General features: G+C 39.2%; 2 protein-coding genes across 2 annotated transcripts; both read right to left on the bottom strand.

Moving 5' to 3' along the window:
• On the bottom strand, positions 1-2272 carry LOC311037685 (heat shock protein beta-1-like). Its single transcript, XM_084046935.1, has 3 exons — positions 1680-2272; positions 1423-1486; positions 1-1093 (listed from the first exon to the last, which is right to left on the bottom strand). The coding sequence occupies exons 1-3, from the start codon at positions 2056-2058 to the stop codon at positions 934-936; spliced, it is 603 nt and encodes a 200-aa protein (XP_083903061.1). The 5' UTR covers positions 2059-2272; the 3' UTR covers positions 1-933.
• Positions 2273-2883: 611 nt separating this feature from the next.
• On the bottom strand, positions 2884-16427 carry susd2 (sushi domain containing 2; the record flags this gene model as incomplete). Its single annotated transcript, XM_084047162.1, has 18 exons — positions 2884-2965; positions 6111-6176; positions 6961-7063; positions 7381-7557; positions 7650-7744; positions 8115-8298; positions 8875-9120; positions 9632-9790; positions 10497-10640; positions 10792-11060; positions 11253-11338; positions 12444-12648; positions 13113-13287; positions 13399-13566; positions 13702-13853; positions 14279-14477; positions 16261-16288; positions 16413-16427. 18 exons carry the CDS (start codon positions 16425-16427, stop codon positions 2884-2886), a joined length of 2553 nt encoding a protein of 850 aa, XP_083903288.1.
• Positions 16428-16661: the final 234 nt, after the last annotated feature.

Consider the following 16661-nt stretch of genomic DNA (forward strand, 5'->3'; position numbering starts at 1 on the left):
TCAGGCGCATGGATAAGCGAGTACATTTCTACAGGCACTTGAATGAATCATTCTTCAGTAATCTACTGTATTCTCTTTACCTACCTTCCCAGATCTATTGTCAGACTTTCTGGCTGCAACATCCTCACCTATACCATAGGTTTATATTGCTGTCTTGTGTTCTCTAGTCAACAGATAAACTGAACCTCATTCATACTCCCTCATCACACACTGAAACATTGTCTAAAATGTTATACGACCTGTTAGACTTGACAATGATGCAGAATATTAGAATTTAAACTGGATGTCCAGGACACAAAGCTTGATCCCCACCCATGCATTGTCACTATTTTATGAATGCATAATTGGTCACCAGAGAAACCTGTGACCTTGATAGCTCAAATGTCTCAGGATCATCTACCAATGATATCCTCTACAACAACTCCTAACAGTTACAGGTGCATCTCATCTCAAAATTTTACATTAGGAAAATCTGACTGCTATAACAGAACAAAATAAACCTAATCATGTAAGTCCTCATGGACAATATTATAGTAGATGGCCGGTAAATAGTGTAAACTTGCCATTTATCATATGAAGTATACTTGGAATCTACAATATGTATGTGATTATGTTGAAATCATGTTATTTGTTTTCTTTTTTCTGAACAGGTAAGTCTTAATGATATTATATTTACAATATTTTCTTATTCTGAGAGTCATTCGTTTGTTTCTGTTTGTATGTGGTCAGTGTTGTATTGAAAATACTGACTTGACATGCCAAAGGCAACGATGCATATAGTGTCCAAAAAACCCAGAGCAGTGCATTGCCATTTCAGCACATTACATTTAGTATGCTGTATTGTTTAAATTACATTGTTACAAATACACACACAAGTCGATTCCACAAATCTATCTTTGTGAGATACCATACTGTAAGTTTTGGTCGCTAGGTTCACTTTTCCTCATCCTGCTTGTGCCTGATCTGAACAGGGATGACAATCTCATTGGCTGGTTGGCTGGTGATTGTCCCAACGATGGGGGCCTCGACAGCTAACACTCCATCAGCAGCGAGGGAGGAGTTGATCTGCTGCAAGTCAACACCGTCTGGTATCCTTAAAAAGAAAGAAAGAAAAAGAAACCGAGCAAAATGTCAATCAGCAACTCTGGAAACCACCAAGATGTTCAAACCCTTTTAAATGATGTTGTATATTTCAATTTTAATTGTTGTACGTGTCAATTTTAGGAGATTTTTAACCACCCCTAGAACTTAAATCCTGCCCCCCCCCCCCCCCCCTTCACTATCACAACCATTTCTGTTCTACGGTGGTTACTGTTAAAGAAATATATATATATATATTTTGGCATGAATATTTTGAATATTTAGTTTTCAAACTAACATTTAATTTCAAGACATTTAATTGGTTCTTCTGTGACAACTTACTTATATTTTCGTGTGAAGCACCTTGAAACTGATCCATGCTCGTCCTGCCTTTCTTGATGATTTCCTTCAAATGATAAATGGGGAATTTAAAAAAGTTAACTTTCCAAATTGCAGGACACAGATTGCAATATACAGTATATAGGCCTAAATGTAATCTTTGAAGTAAATGTTAGGTATTTCATTCTTAGGATTAAACCTTATCACAATATCTTGCTTGTGTCTAATCAGACATCAGATTTTCTTTTGGTGTACAGTACCTGATATTTGCAAGTACCCCTCCTTTGTTGCGATTGTAATCTCCTCAGGAGAGAACTGATTGACGTCCAGGCTGATCTTCCATCTGTCCTGTCCTATAATTTCAGACACTCCTACAGACAGTTGTGTTTGGAGCTTCTTGCTAGGCACTTGCTCATTAAATGGTAGCAGAATAGGAGAATGTGCAAAGCCTGGCCAGTTGAATGATGCTAGCCTCCTCTTAGCCCAGTCTAACCAGTTCAGATCACTAGGGTCCAGTAAAGGAGGAAGGCCGAAGTCTTGCTCAAAGATGCGGTTTGGTTGTGTCCAGTTGGGGAAAGGATCCCAGTTCACATCCCTGCGGAAGATTGGACGGCATAGTTCTTTGTTTTGATCGCCCATATCCAAGGAGTCACCTTACAGTATGTGGAAAGATGTTGTAACTGCAAAGCCAGTGGTTCCTTTGCACCACCCTGACAAACAAGTCTTAGTTTAGATTAATGACCAAGACAGCACACAAAGCAGCAGCTATGTTATTTCCTCCCAATGGTTAAGAGTTTCCTGGACAATCCCGCTTTGTGCAGCAGTTGTGATGCATCTTTATATACCCAGCAGATTCACTTTAACACTTATCAAATAGTAAAAATGTCTGTGGGATGAGAATGAGCGCAGTGTCATGGGCTGGGTTGTTGTTCTTCTGTTGCCCTGGGACCTAGAGTGGCTAATGTTAATTATCTGTATTTATAACTCAGGGGCGTACATGTCAAGTTGTTTGTGGATGACTCCAACAGCAACAACCAGAGACCTTTTTCACCGATGGCCTCTGCAGTCTTGTCACATACTGGTGTTCTTTGTGTTCTTCATTGTGATCACAGCTTTGTGCAAAGTGAGGGAACAGCATGTGCATTCAGAATCCAGCCGAGTAAACAGCAGGAATATTTAGCTCCTAAACATTTAAAAAAAAAAACATTTGAAAATAATTACAAAAGAAAATGACAAAAACCCTATAGTATACACTGGGAATGCATGTTAAATGGATTAACTAAGAAGACATAATGAAGGACTGAGAATGCAGGGTGCACACACATCGTCGTACGATTTCATATATGATTTCATGTACGATTTCATCTACAAGCTCACAATGTGAGCTGTTGTATTTCTGGTGTGTGGCACCGTCTCATGATGGAGCATAAATGAGGCATAAGTCTGGACCCCTTGGACAAATGATTAATTGACACAGAAATACTGACGCAGTAGAGAGGTGGTGTGGAATTTTGACACAGAGAGCTGCATCTTCATGACCACTGTTCTACATGAGAATGAGACCAAGCTGTCCTAGAATAAATCACTGGACCTGTAACAGCCAAAGGGGTCAAATCTACTACACCCATATCACCAGCACACTGAGAAGTGATGATCTATGATCTAATAGGTTATCACATACGTAATATGTGTGGAAGTCTATTACACTCTGTTTATAAGCTGATGCAAAGTTCATGAACTGACGTGTAAAGTGTATTAACCACTTTTAACCTGGCATCTCAATTGTGTTAAAGTGGTAATGTTAAAGTATTCATCTTGCAGATCTGGTATTTTTGGTATTTTTGAAATATAGGGCTTAAGTGGCTAGAATATTCCACCCAGTAGTTATATCTTAAATGCTGCTATTTTCGTTTTTTTTTTTCTCAAATTAGTTTGCAATTGAAAAAAGAAAAGAAAAGCGGTAATTGATTACTTTTAAGTTATTATCCCTAAGCCTTTTTGCAAGTTATTTCTTCCAAAATTGTATGGTTTGGCTCCTTTATTCATCATAAGCCTAGAAAATAACCTCCCAGGGTAACTGACAACTACACATTTGTAGTTATCACTTGTTAGTTACCCTTAACCTTAACCATAACCTTAAGGTTAGATGCAAAAAGATACCCTAGAGCCTAAAATACATTTTAATGTAGTGTTCTGTTTTAACCACAGAGGCGCACTACAATATTCCTGGCACTGTATGTATCTCTAATGAATTTAGGCCTATGTATCATCATGACTCCCAGAATGTTTAATAACACAAATAACAAAACTTGTGACAGTAAAGCAATAATAGTTTTTTGTAATGGCATACTGTATGTACATGCCCAATCTAAAGCAATAAATATGATCACTCAACACAGTGGCAATATCTCTAGCAAATAGGCTAGTACACAAACCTGACTAACTTACTTTTGTAGTCCCACGTGTCAACACATCAACATTTAAAACTATACAAAACTCACACAGGTGGCCGTTGAAGAGTAGGTATGCCTACTGTAGCCTTTGGCTGTTTTTACATTTATCTGGAAAGTTTAGTTCCAGAGCGTAGAAAAATATTTACTACTAGTGTCTAATGTCAGCTTATATGTAAATTGAGATGCAGTGATATCAGTTCAGATGTGCAAATTACTTTCACATTTTGGATTCATTGTGCCCTACTCCAGTGTGTGAGGACTGCTCCCTTATACAGTACAGGATGCTTCTAAACATGACCCTAGGTGCAATGCTGATTGCTGCTTCAATAAAGTCTATGAATATTTGACTAAGTGTAAGACTTCATAAAAATGTGCTTTGCCCTGCTACATGTTTGCCCTTAATCAGTAACATAGTTTTCTATTATGCTGTCAAAGACACAAGTCATAAAGGGGTTGGTACCCTCTGGATCCAGGCTGCATAATCTTTTTTGTTAATGAGAATGAATAATTTTTACTACTTAATAGGCTTTTAGTGCATTGAATCAATACAATGTGGATATACCTATTGCAGAAACTTAAAATACTTTCTTCATGTGTTTTTGTACAAAATGTGTTTAATAAATACACATTTTACATTTGTACAGGTATACACTGTACTTGATTGTAGTGAAGTTTGTCACTGTACTTGATTGACAGTGAGTTTATTTGAATTGTGTTGGTTAGGATTGCAATTTTTAAAGAATGTTTTAGAGCTTAACAATTTTAATTTTAATAATACATTGTATTTGTAAAGTACTTTTAAAAACAGAGTTACAAAGCACTTCATGCATAAAATCAACAACACAAGCATTGTGCAAGCTTGAACACAATAAAAGATTAAAAGGATAAAAGTGTGCCAGAAACATTATAAAAGAGCATACAAAAAGGTAAGAACATAAAAACAAACAGTAATCAGGTAGTAAAAGCAAGTCTGTAAAAGTGTGTTTTAAGAAGTGATAAGAGAACACTACAATTTGCTAGCCTGATGTCCTCAGACAGGTCATTCCAAAGTCCAGGGGCCCTGATGGAAAAGGAATGATCACCTTTGTCTTCATTCTAGACATTGGAATGACCAAGTGGCCAGAGAATCTTACTTTTATATTATTCTCACAAAACACCCTCAAATGATGTGCAAAAAACTAGCCATATTTGTAATAGAGTAGGCTAAATGGAACAGAGAAGAATGCCTTCAACAATGTTACTGTTAAATGCTATCTTAGCAACCTAACATGCAGGGTAAAGTAATATAACATAAATATAATAAAAGTGTCATAATTATCAAAGCTAATACTGTAGGTTGTTCGAATCACTAACCTAGTAGAAATGTTACCTAATATCACCTGTCCTACATTAGTGACATTGTTAATTAGCAATTTTTTAACCTACATATTCTAGCGATTAAGTTAAACAGTGTAATGGTCTGAAACTGTGACATGTTACAGTAGCTGCATATACTGTAGGTAATTGGTGGTTGTGATTGCCCAAAAGTGTTCCTGAGGATGTTACCGAGGGCAATCACAAATGCCCGGGCAATAATTTGTTTATCACGTGCCCATAACCTAATATATTCACAAGGACAAGGACCCAATAGCAATTGGTCCAGTGGTTCATGTCATGGACCCCCAAATTGATATGTATTTGGCCACGGACCTCCATCTGAAAAGGTTTTGCAGAGAGTAAGACCAGATTTAACTGTGTGTCCAAATTATTAATTTTCCAAGATTTTTTTAAATTGTTTAGAAAATAGCAGATCTTCAATCTCAGTCACAACACATCACAAGCTCACAACGGGTCACATCACAACGCATTGTGAGCTTGCAGATCTGAAAGTATATAAAATGGTCACACTGATTTTGATGCCCTATTATCTCATTTTGATGGGGACCCCCTGGAACCTCCTCAAGGATCTGCCATTCCATATTATGAGGCTGTGAATGTGTAATACTAAGTGATGGGTTTCTGGTTAGAATGCCACGGTGGCTTCTTCATCTTCCTCAGACTGTGCCGTTTTTCTAAATGAGATGGAAATGACAAAGAGAGAGAGAGAGAGAGAGAGGAATAAAATCACCACCAGAAGACAAATAAGCCACTTAAGATATCTATAATTGTCACAACCACGCCCACACCCTCCTTCAGAGATCATCATCCCCTGTGTATAACTACTCTCACCTGTCCTCAGTTGTAATCAGTGCTACTCACTTCTTCCCTAACCTGTAACCTCGCATCACCAGCCTCTCCACCACAGAGGACCTCTGTTTGAGTTCACTTACAGGTAGACCACCATAGTTCACACTGTCAGAGTTACAGACCTAGGTAGGCTATAAGGGACCCTTATAGCCTACCTAGGTCTGGGACCCTTATAGCCTACCCTTATTAAGGGTCCATTTGGAAACATCATAAAGATGCAGTGCAGTGACATTTTCGGTCATTTTATTTTGAAGATTCAGTCTGAAACGTCGTCTCAACCAATCAGAAGGTCCATCCCTTCAGGCAATGGGATGTTAGAATCTCAATCACTTCAGCCGTGCAACAGGGCTAGTGTTGTTTGTTTACAAGTGAGACGACCAGTTAAGCACGTTTGCTACTACGTGGCTTATTTCTAACCTCTAATGTTTTTAGATACATATTTTAGTGTGCAGATTAAGTTTAAAATGAGTAATACACCGTCTGGATGTCATCTTGAATGAGATTCAAAACAGTAGCTCTGTAATTAAAGTCAGCTGTGTTTGAAGAACGGGGTGCTCCTTTCATTCCGACATCTCACCACTCCGACTAGTGGCTTCCGCGTGCGGTTAAGGTTATGGTTAGGTATGCATATGCTCTAAAAGTGTGAAAAACATATTTTTAATTTCACAAAACCTTTAAAGAACCCTGAGGATCCCTGGACCCCCCCTTGAAACCCTGGCAGTATTGTTTACTTCAAGTAAGTTTGTTGCTGAACTCGATTTTTCCTGTGACTATGTTTTGCTCGAAGATTTCACTTCGATTTATTGCAATTAATGGTTGCCTGCACATTTCCTGCCTACTGAGTGTCTTTGCAATGCCATACCTTTTCTGTTTTTGTTTTTTGGAGTGGAGTATGACTGTTGCTGCCATTGTTATCAGTGCCAAACTTCCGATTACTGAACCAACCACAATTCCAGTGAGGTTATCTGAAATATGAGGACAGGAAAGATCGTATTATGCACCTGTTTCAAATAACCACATTAACCCTGGCAACCCTTTGGGCATGTCATAATAGTTACATAATTTAACTTTAACTTTAATTATATATATATATATATATATATATATATATATATATGCCCAATAGTTTTTTCTTTTCTGCATTTTATCAAGGATGCAAATCATTCAGGATGTGACTGTATAGTCTACAAGCCCTTTTGTGGTGTTGTTGGTAGGCCTACTGACTAATTTTCTGTTAAGTAATTTGTCACATATCACCTAGATTGCATATCACCTGACTTACCTGCCACACAATCTGTGTTTTCTCCAGACCACAGGCCATTCTCTAGGCATGTGCGCTCCTCAGATCCTATGAGGGTATATCCAGCATGACAGGACAACTTCACCACAGCACCTTTTAAATATCTTGTCCCTTCCTTCATCCCATTTTTTGGAGGAGAAAGCCAGCCGCATGACACCACTACACAGGATAAAGGTGGTAAATTGACACCACAGAGTATAATGGCTATTCCAAAGTTTATAAATTCTTCATCTATTTATTAATCCACCCACCTGGTGCTAGATCATCCACAAGAGACACATGACTCTGAAAAGAAACCATGGTAGCATTTCCCAACTGTGGGCTACGGCCCACCAGAATATCATACCTACAACAGAAACATAATAATAATAAATTACAATGTGGACTTATTTCTTACTAGCATTATGCAAGCATGTAAGGGAAAAATACCATATCAAATGTTGCCACTGTCGGACAGAAACCTTGTAGTCCAAAACTGTTACTTTTCAGGAAATGAGGGAAAAGAAAACCTGTGTTCCAATGGATCCATTATAGTTGGTTACAAGCTCTTATTGATAACTTTCATTGGTTAAATATTTATAAAACTCACAGACAGACTTAAAGTATGACCAATGGCATTAATTTATGAGGTGGTGGGGGGAACATAAAAAGATGATGTAAAATGTCTGCCAGACAGCGACGATATTCTTTATTTATGTATTTGTCTTTTTCCATACCTACAGTACGCAGAACCTTCTCCAGAGCATATCTCAGATGCCTGGTTGGCCAGGGGATCATCTGGATTATCAGGTACAGAGTACACGGGAACAAAACTTGTGTCATGTTTGGAGGCATAGAGATATGTATTCAGAAGATATTCTGAATCATATGTAAACAATGTAGAGTCGTTGGATATAGCCCCTGGAAAAAGAAAAAAAAACATGCTATGAAAAGCATCCATCAATAGTGGTTGAGTAAGTGAGTTAATTTGACACATTAGTAATAGAATGTTTTAAACATAAAATAGTAAACATATAATAGTGACTGAGAGGAGAATGGATTTAGATGATTATGTCCATGCGATCACTGTGCAGATAACCTGTGGTGCTTTCAATTCGCTGCCTCTGTGATACAGAGAGCGTTAACAAACTTGGCACCATGTAATATCATCACTACCTAGGCAATAACAAGGTTACATGACGTTAACCTTCCTTTCCTTTAAAATAAACTTAATTTAAAGCTGCATAGTTTGATATTTCTGATAGTCACAAGGCCTGATGTGTTGTATGAATGTTTCCCGGAGACATAACACGACCAATTAATATGAGTATGTGTCGGGCATCCATGTTGTCTGTCTTTTCCACAATACATTGGACTCCCTTAACACCTTGAGATATGGCTTACTTTAATAATTCCTCTATTCACTTTGGGGGTAACGGTACAGGGCCACATTTGACCACACATTTAACTTTAATGTTAAAGTGTATAGTTTCTTACAGCTTGCCCCAAATCTGAACAACTCTTCATTGCTTTGATTGGACACAACTGTGCTATCACCAGCAACAAGGTCATCTCCGGCGTCCCCATTCATCTTCCCTAACAGCCCAAGTGTGGAACCGCTGAATTCCCCTGGTAGAAGCACAGTAGTTGTCATGGTTCCCTCCCTCAGTCGCACTTCAATGCCAGCGCCAGTTGGGAACATGACAGTCACATTTGTAGGACTGGGAGAAAACACAAATACACCTAGAACAAAAATTGTAAAAGTTTGTAAGAGGCTTTTGAATCTGTATTGGGTGCTTTCACAGTTTTCTTAAACAAAAACTTTTAAGATAATATTTTATCTGGAGTCACAGTCATACTCCTTTTCGAACAAGAGCTCTTTCATTGGTTTATGGTCTCTTCTTAGAACAGAGAAACAATATATGTTTTAAGGCATGTGAAACAGCCTTGGTTTGTTTTTTAAACAGAGACGTTTTTCATCCAAAAGTCTAAAGTGGAAAGATGACAGGGAAAACTTAACATTCAAAGCGTTCATCTTACCCGGTGCAATGCAAAGTCATTGTTGTCCTATCCTATATGTGGTACTGTCAGTCAGATATTGTACATTATTTACAAAGGAATTAGGAGGGCCAGATATTATTGCTGGTGGGCCAGTTCTGGCCCTCGGGCCTTCTGTTGCCTCCACTGACTAAGCAGTGACGGGTACTGTACCCCTGCACTACCCAATATATCTATGAGTGATTATTCTTGTTACCTTTCAAGTCCATCCAGCTTTGCTCTGCAAAGGAAAGGGATTTCTGATTTTGCAGCACCTCAAGGTCGCGCTGCCTGCTGTCAAGTCGCACCTCTATAACATCAGAGGACCCTTCACTCATTGCAACTGCTGACATTTTGGTAGCTTTCACCATAGTTCCTATCAGCATTAAAATAAGAGTATGTGAATAATAAAAACATTTTAAAACTTTTTTTAAAAAGATTTTATGTCTATAAAAATATTTTCAAACCCTCTCTAAATCTTTCAAAAATAACGAAAATAGACGATCTGCAAGCTCTCAACACATGTTGTTGTGAGCTTGTAGATTGGCTAACTTAAAGGTAGGGTAAGTGATAAAGTTTTTTGTTAAAATGTTAAAGCACTATTCTGATAATAATCATTGCTATGGAGTGCTGGTTCAGTAACAGGGGTCTCCCTGTCTCTCCAGCTCTTTAATAAACCGAAAATACGTTTTCAGGTGGGTGACACATTTTCAGCCAACCAGGAGAGAGTACCCATTTATCAGCTTGAATTTGTAGTGTTACAGTTCCAATTTGTCTGCTCATTTCTTTGTCATCATTTCTAATTTCCCTTTTTTATCCTGTATCTTGTGTGAGTTCTCTCGCCTGATTGGATACAATTGGTATCCCGACCTGAAAATGTGTTTTCTGTTTACCAAAAAGCTGTAGAGACATGGAGACTCCTGTTACTAAACACTTTATAGCAATGAGTACTATCAGAATATAGAGCTATTTAACACTTATTTTAACAAAAGGTGATCACTTACCATACCTTAAGTTGTTAATGAGTAATTTAGCTATTATAACCTATTTAGTAAAGACTTTACAAACTTCCAACAACTTACCATTCATTAGAGTTACAGGCTCTGTTCTACCTTGAACTGTCAGCTGCTTGCTGGCTGAGACCACCAGGGAGTATTCCCCCTTGCCATTGAAGGAGTAGCGGACACCATCAAACGTTATGAAGTGGGGATCTCCAAACACCACACCTAACACAAGACATACAAACTACTGTAAACAAATTGGTATGCATTGACATTATCAACTGCAAGAAACATTTATAGTATCAAACATTATGTGATAATGAGAATTTAACAATTGTAAAAAAGTAGCACTAAAGATTTAGTGTTACTCACTCACCCAGTTTGGGCGGATGGTAGGTTCTGCAGTCACTGGAGGGCCGGTGAGTGAAGTAGTAGTGACAGTTGTCGGACCATAGGCAGCAGTAGTAGAAGCTAAGGACATCATAGACCCAGTGGGATTCTCCAGGAACCCTGGGGGGCTTCTTGTAAGGAGGAGAGCCCCAGTCATGTGCTCTGTCTGGGGTACTCCCTCCAATAGAGTCTGCAGTCAGGACCTGGGCCCCTGTGCTGTCGTAACAGCACTGTTGCCCAGCCGCATATTTAGGGCTACCAAAAATAAATATTAGACATTTTCAACCAGAATATTGATTCTACGCAATCAGCTAAAGTGTTTTTTACTGGCCTTTTTTCCCATACAATTGCTAATGTAGGTCAGTAAGAACAATACTGCTACAGGTCAGTCCTTCAGTGCGGAAAGAGCATTAAAGGTTATTAAAGTATTACAGGTCAAAAACTCACCTAGCTTGAATGGCCCTCACACAGTGAACGCATCCAGGGTGGTAGGTGCACACACTGCCCTTCTCTATATCACAGCCGTAGTCAGTCTGAAGTGAAAGGAATAGTATCAATACCTCCTAAAAAGTTAATTCAATAAGTTCATCCTTATGTAAAGGATAAATATGTTCCTCTGTCTGTCATAAACTGCATTTGCCTGAAGAAGCCCTAAGGTGGAAACATTGCACTTGTAATAAACTATAACTCAGTGTGCAGATTTCTGCCTCTTTATCTAGCACCTGTCCTAAATATAGATGTATAAGATGTGCACACAATCTCCTCATTGAACAGGCCACCATCATTCACATCATTAGCTGGCAGGAAATTGAAGACCTGTACAGGCATGCGACTGTAAATGTATTCATATAATTCTGCATGTGCAGAAAACTGCCAAGTCACAGTAAGGGTAATCTGAGTGTCCTGAGGTTCAACCAATATGTATGTCAACCATAATAATCATGAATCGACACTTCCCTGTCTCTCTTCAGCATACTATCTAATGAAGTGACTGAGAAAAACCCTGTAAGAAGCAATAAAGCAAGACTGCCGATAAGCGTTCGACAGTAACCACCCACAAAACTGATAAAAGCCCCTGGAAAAAAGGCATTCCACTAAACACAAAGCGTGACTGTATTATGGTCAACACTGTCTGGGACTTTGTAACTTTAGTTTCAACTGAGTGGTTAACACAGTTAAGACACAAAGGCCTCTCTTCATGAAAATAACCTCATCTAGTCAGTGTGTGCAATAAAAGGTTCATCTGAATGAAAACATTTTCCCATTAAGTTCACGTGAAGACGTGCATCACGTGTAATGAGAAGCAGCTACAGTATTAGCTATACAAATTATTAACACTTCCGTAGGTGCATTTCACTGTATTTGTTGTTTTATGTATGCAATGTCACAATTAGATTATCTCAAATTCCATTCCACAATCTGCCAATTGCTTTTATGGGAATACTTTTTCACAAGAGAGCCTCCAATAAAAGACTTGCATTTAGTTTTAGGCAAATGGGAAAAATACAAATGACAATTCTCAACCACTGGATACACAAAGGGCACTAAATGTTGTCCGTGTTTTACAATAGGGCAGTGAGAGGCTCTGACTGTTAAATGATTTTAACCTAAATCTTCATTTTCTCAGGGGGCACTTACATGAAATCTCCCTGTGTCTGCTCTTGCTTGGGCCAAAGTGCACGGACAGTCTATGGTCTCATTGAGGAAGTACGGCAGATGCTGCCTCTCCAGTTGGTCCCATGCCAAGCACTTTTCCAAGGCCCAAGTTGCTGAATCCTGCCTAAACTTCTCCTCCAGATGCCAGGCAAGAGCATGGTCTTCACTCCACACAGCATGCACATTACTAGGCCATTCACAATACAGACATAGCCATTAATCCCTCATTATCTTCATTCATTGCACATTTTGATATATCTCTTAAATCACTGAATACCTACTCCAATGCATCCATATCACAGACACCAACTATGTTATTTTACTATTAAGGTATTAAGTGACAGATTTGTAACGGCTAGGGCAAGAGTTCATGGAATGAGAGTGCTACAGTAATAGTTTAAACCACATGCACCCTAGTGTCCCTATTCTGAGGGAAACATTCAGTGAAAAATAGCAGCTCTACAAGCCCATCACACTTCATATGGCAAGCTTGTAAATTACTATTTCTGGCAAAGACATTGGTGTATAGAGGGGAAAAGGGAGCAGATCTAGCACTTGGGTTACCCGGGTCTACTAAGTATTGTATGGGTTTAAGTGGTTAAACCAGAAAATAGTGTTAATGACTGCACATTTTATTTTCAATAGACATACCACATGCCATCTGGGTAGTTGCTGGGGCTAATGCGTAAAGAGCCAAGCTCCCACGTTGAAAAATCATTTTCTGCTGGTTTTGGTACAAATGTGAAGGTGCCATTGTTTGGATGATCCCTGTGTAGAGAATACAGGTACTCCCACTTGGCCTGCCAATGTTGTGAGTAGGGCTCTCCTACAGAGAATATAAGTCCATGCTATTTCTCACTTGATTTTTATGTTGTTCTTATTATATTTATAATGATTAAGGCAAGTTATTGAGTTGGACCATCTCACTGGCACTCACCTGTCTCTGTGTAACCCCAGACCTCTATATTTACCCTCTCGGCTCGGACCAAGTTGGGGTTCCATGTCATGTCAAGATTGCCTCCAACATTAGGTGTGCCATAGTACTGCCATTTTGTTGAGTTGACTAAAACTGCCTTGAATTGAGCATTTAATTTGCCAGTATGCACTATAAGATGCATTTGAATTAAAAAAGAAAGAGAAAAACATTCAGCACATTAATAGGAACTCAAAGACAATGCTGTAGTACAGGTTTTCTGATCAACCACAGAATAATAAGAATGTCTCATCTGCACACTTATACCTGATAGCCATGCTCCACTTCTGTTGAATGTTGTACCATTATCTGAAGAGATTTGAAATGGAACCCATCCTGTTTCATACAAGAGGGGTGAGATACAGTGGCCTCTGCTGTTTTCATCAACATACCCCACAGTGTTGATGTTATCGTTGAACCTATCATTATGGAAAAAATATATATATTGGTATCTAATACTTTTGTTATAATCAACAAATCTATAATTTCATTCTGTATTATGAAACATACTATATACATTAACCCTAGCGTCCCTATTCTATGGCGAACAAAAAATAGCAGCTCTATAAGTTCACAATTTGGTGTAGAGTAAAAAAGGAGTTGACCAAGTGTAGAGCCATGGGGGACCATGGTCATGTAAGTGTATATATAGGTTTTAAGAGGGTGAAATGTAATGACTATAAGCCCCTTATTTTAGGCTGATTTTCTCCTGGTATTTTTCAGCCACAAATATAGGATGGAAAGAAATGTGTCAGATCCCTTCAAGATCTTCTATTTTACAAAGCATGATGCACTATTCAGGAATGCATGATGTTAAACTGAAAGGTAAAATAGAATGTCCTACCTGCACGCAATCTGGGAACTCTTAGTGAAAGTTGTATTAAGCACAACAAAATCAGTTCCACCAAAAATTGACCCAGAATAGGGAAGGATGTTCACACAGTGGTCTCTATAATCCGTACAGCAGCTATCAAGCGATACACACGTTGGGTGGCAAGAACACAAGTCTGATCTGGCACCACAGTTTCCTGCACATGTCTGTCCTGTCAAAGATAAGACAGGATATACAGTATATATACAGTACATATATGTGTCACAAATGGCACTGGAAATTTGCATTTAAACTCAGTCACTTACCTAATGTTGTGCATATATTTGAAACCAAAAGAAGGACAATCACAGCAGAGCAAGTGTTCCTTTCCATTATGGTTCAGGACAGTTAAATCATCAACCGGTTTGCGTTCATGCTCATGTGAGAATGCTGTTCTTGGAGCTACAAAGTCAGCATTTTGTAAACCTTGACCCACTTGTCACTCCCTTTTGTCACTTCCATTTAGTACTAACATATTTGGTGAGTAATATAAGCAAAGGTCAATGTGATAATGATTTCAGGTGTTTATGTCGAAATGACATTTGTGGAATAATTTCTTCTATTCATTGTAATGTGAGTGCCTTACTGTCTTTGTTTGTGTACTAGTCTGTGTAAGATGTCTTGTGACAAACATGTGAGGATGATATTGATCCTTGGTCTTCTGATAATATGAACATTGTAGACAATAGGCGCCAGGGTTTTTATTCAACTAAAACTATCTAGATAACGCAAACCAACGGAAATTGACAAAATATTTTTGTTAACTGTCGTTGCCTGGTGTTGCTGGGGTTATTGCATTGATAACGTTTCGATTAGCATGTTCAAGGTTCGATACCTGGCTGGGTTATTGTGTGGATGAAATGGGCTCTTTCTCTCTCTGTCTCTTCCTTCCTTTCGCTCTCTGTTTTCCTCCCTTTCCTCCTCTCACTTTCCTCCCCCTCTGTCCCCCTCCGGTGACTTAAATCCCATAGCCTGGAGGGACAAATAGCTAGTCCAGGATGACTGGGTAGACTGGTTAGTCTGTTGCTAGGCCAACCAGCTGACCAATGCTCTAACTTGGTCACTTTTGACCAATGCTGTAACTTGGTTGCCTGTAACATGGTCCCTCTGGTTTATGTTTAGTTTATTTTGCTGTCAGCCCACCATGAAGTTATATACAGTATGTTAAATAAACCCTTCTTAAGGATGGATACTTTAGTTGCTGGTGGTTTTTGGGAGCCTCGAAGAGGGGAGTCCCATTTACTCATGTTGCGCCTCGGTTCCCCTATAAGCTGGACCTGTACAAATTGTCACTCTCATAATCCAATGCTTCAGTTTATCTATATTATAGATACTTGGTGGATCACAGTGAATTCTAGATTGGGGTTCACCAGCTATTCGTAAATCCATAACAAAGTTTATTTAAAGTACTAGGTATACTTTGACCTTAGTTAGCTGCAACTATAAGGTCTCAAATGTAAACCCTGAGGCACTTGCTAATTTTGTTAGTTTGCTGCCATCCAAAGGTTAACTAGAAATGTGCACTCAGTGGAGTGCAAATCTGTGCCAGGAGGCATGCCCAGTAATAACACTCCCTCTGTGTCTGTCTCTCTCTCTCTCTCTCTCTCTCTCTCTCTCTCTCTCTCTCTCTCTCTCTCTCTCTCTCTCTCTCTCTCTCTCTCTCTCTCTCTCTCTCTCTCTCTCTCTCTCTCTCTCTCTCTCTCTCTCTCTCTCTCTCTCTCTCTCTCTCTCTCTCTCTCTCTCTCTCTCTCTCTCTCTCTCTCTCTCTCTCTCTCTCTCTCTCTCTCTCTCTCTCTCTCTCTCTCTCTCTCTCTCTCTCTCTCTCTCTCTGTCTCGCCACCACTGACAAAACTGTTAACTATTGACATGGCATGATCACACTGAAGACAAAGCTGTAGCTCCCAAAATAAGCTAGTGAGTACTTCTAAAATGTAACCCTGCAGGTCTCATCTAACCTCCGCCCACTTCAGAGGCCTGGGATGGCTAAGAGTGGAGGAGAGAGTATCTCAGCTTTCATTGTGTCTGGTCTTCAGGATCCTAGATGCTTCACTTCCCAAATACTTGTTTAACTACCTGCCCAGAGTGAGAGATGCTCACGGGTACTCACCCAGGGGAAGTTCATATGACCTTGGTTCTCCCCAGGTTCAGGACGCTTAAGGGGAAAAATGCATTTTAATACGCAGCCACTACTCAGTGGAATGCCCTCCCTTCAGTCCTGAAATCCCTAATTCCCTTGCAAGAGTTAAAAATGACCTTGAATCATAGCTCCATTTCAACACTAACATAGTTAGATCCCACCCCGGATATAGCCCACTCCTCTGACTGCATTGGATTCTTCTCTTAGTGTACCTCTTGT

The sequence above is a fragment of the Gymnoscopelus microlampas genome (genome assembly GCF_963454915.1).
Source record: "Gymnoscopelus microlampas genome assembly, chromosome: 21".
Lineage (NCBI taxonomy): Eukaryota > Metazoa > Chordata > Actinopteri > Myctophiformes > Myctophidae > Gymnoscopelus > Gymnoscopelus microlampas.

Bases quoted from the DNA above. Each gene is read 5' to 3' on its own strand.
- LOC311037685 (XM_084046935.1), bottom strand. From the start codon at position 2,058: ATGGGCGATCAAAACAAAGAACTATGCCGTCCAATCTTCCGCAGGGAT. The intron at 1,487-1,679 runs GTACTGTACACC...TATCATTTGAAG, and splicing joins GGGGTACTTGCAAATATCAG to GAAATCATCAAGAAAGGCAG. The intron at 1,094-1,422 runs GTAAGTTGTCAC...TTTCTTTTTAAG, and splicing joins TGCTTCACACGAAAATATAA to GATACCAGACGGTGTTGACT.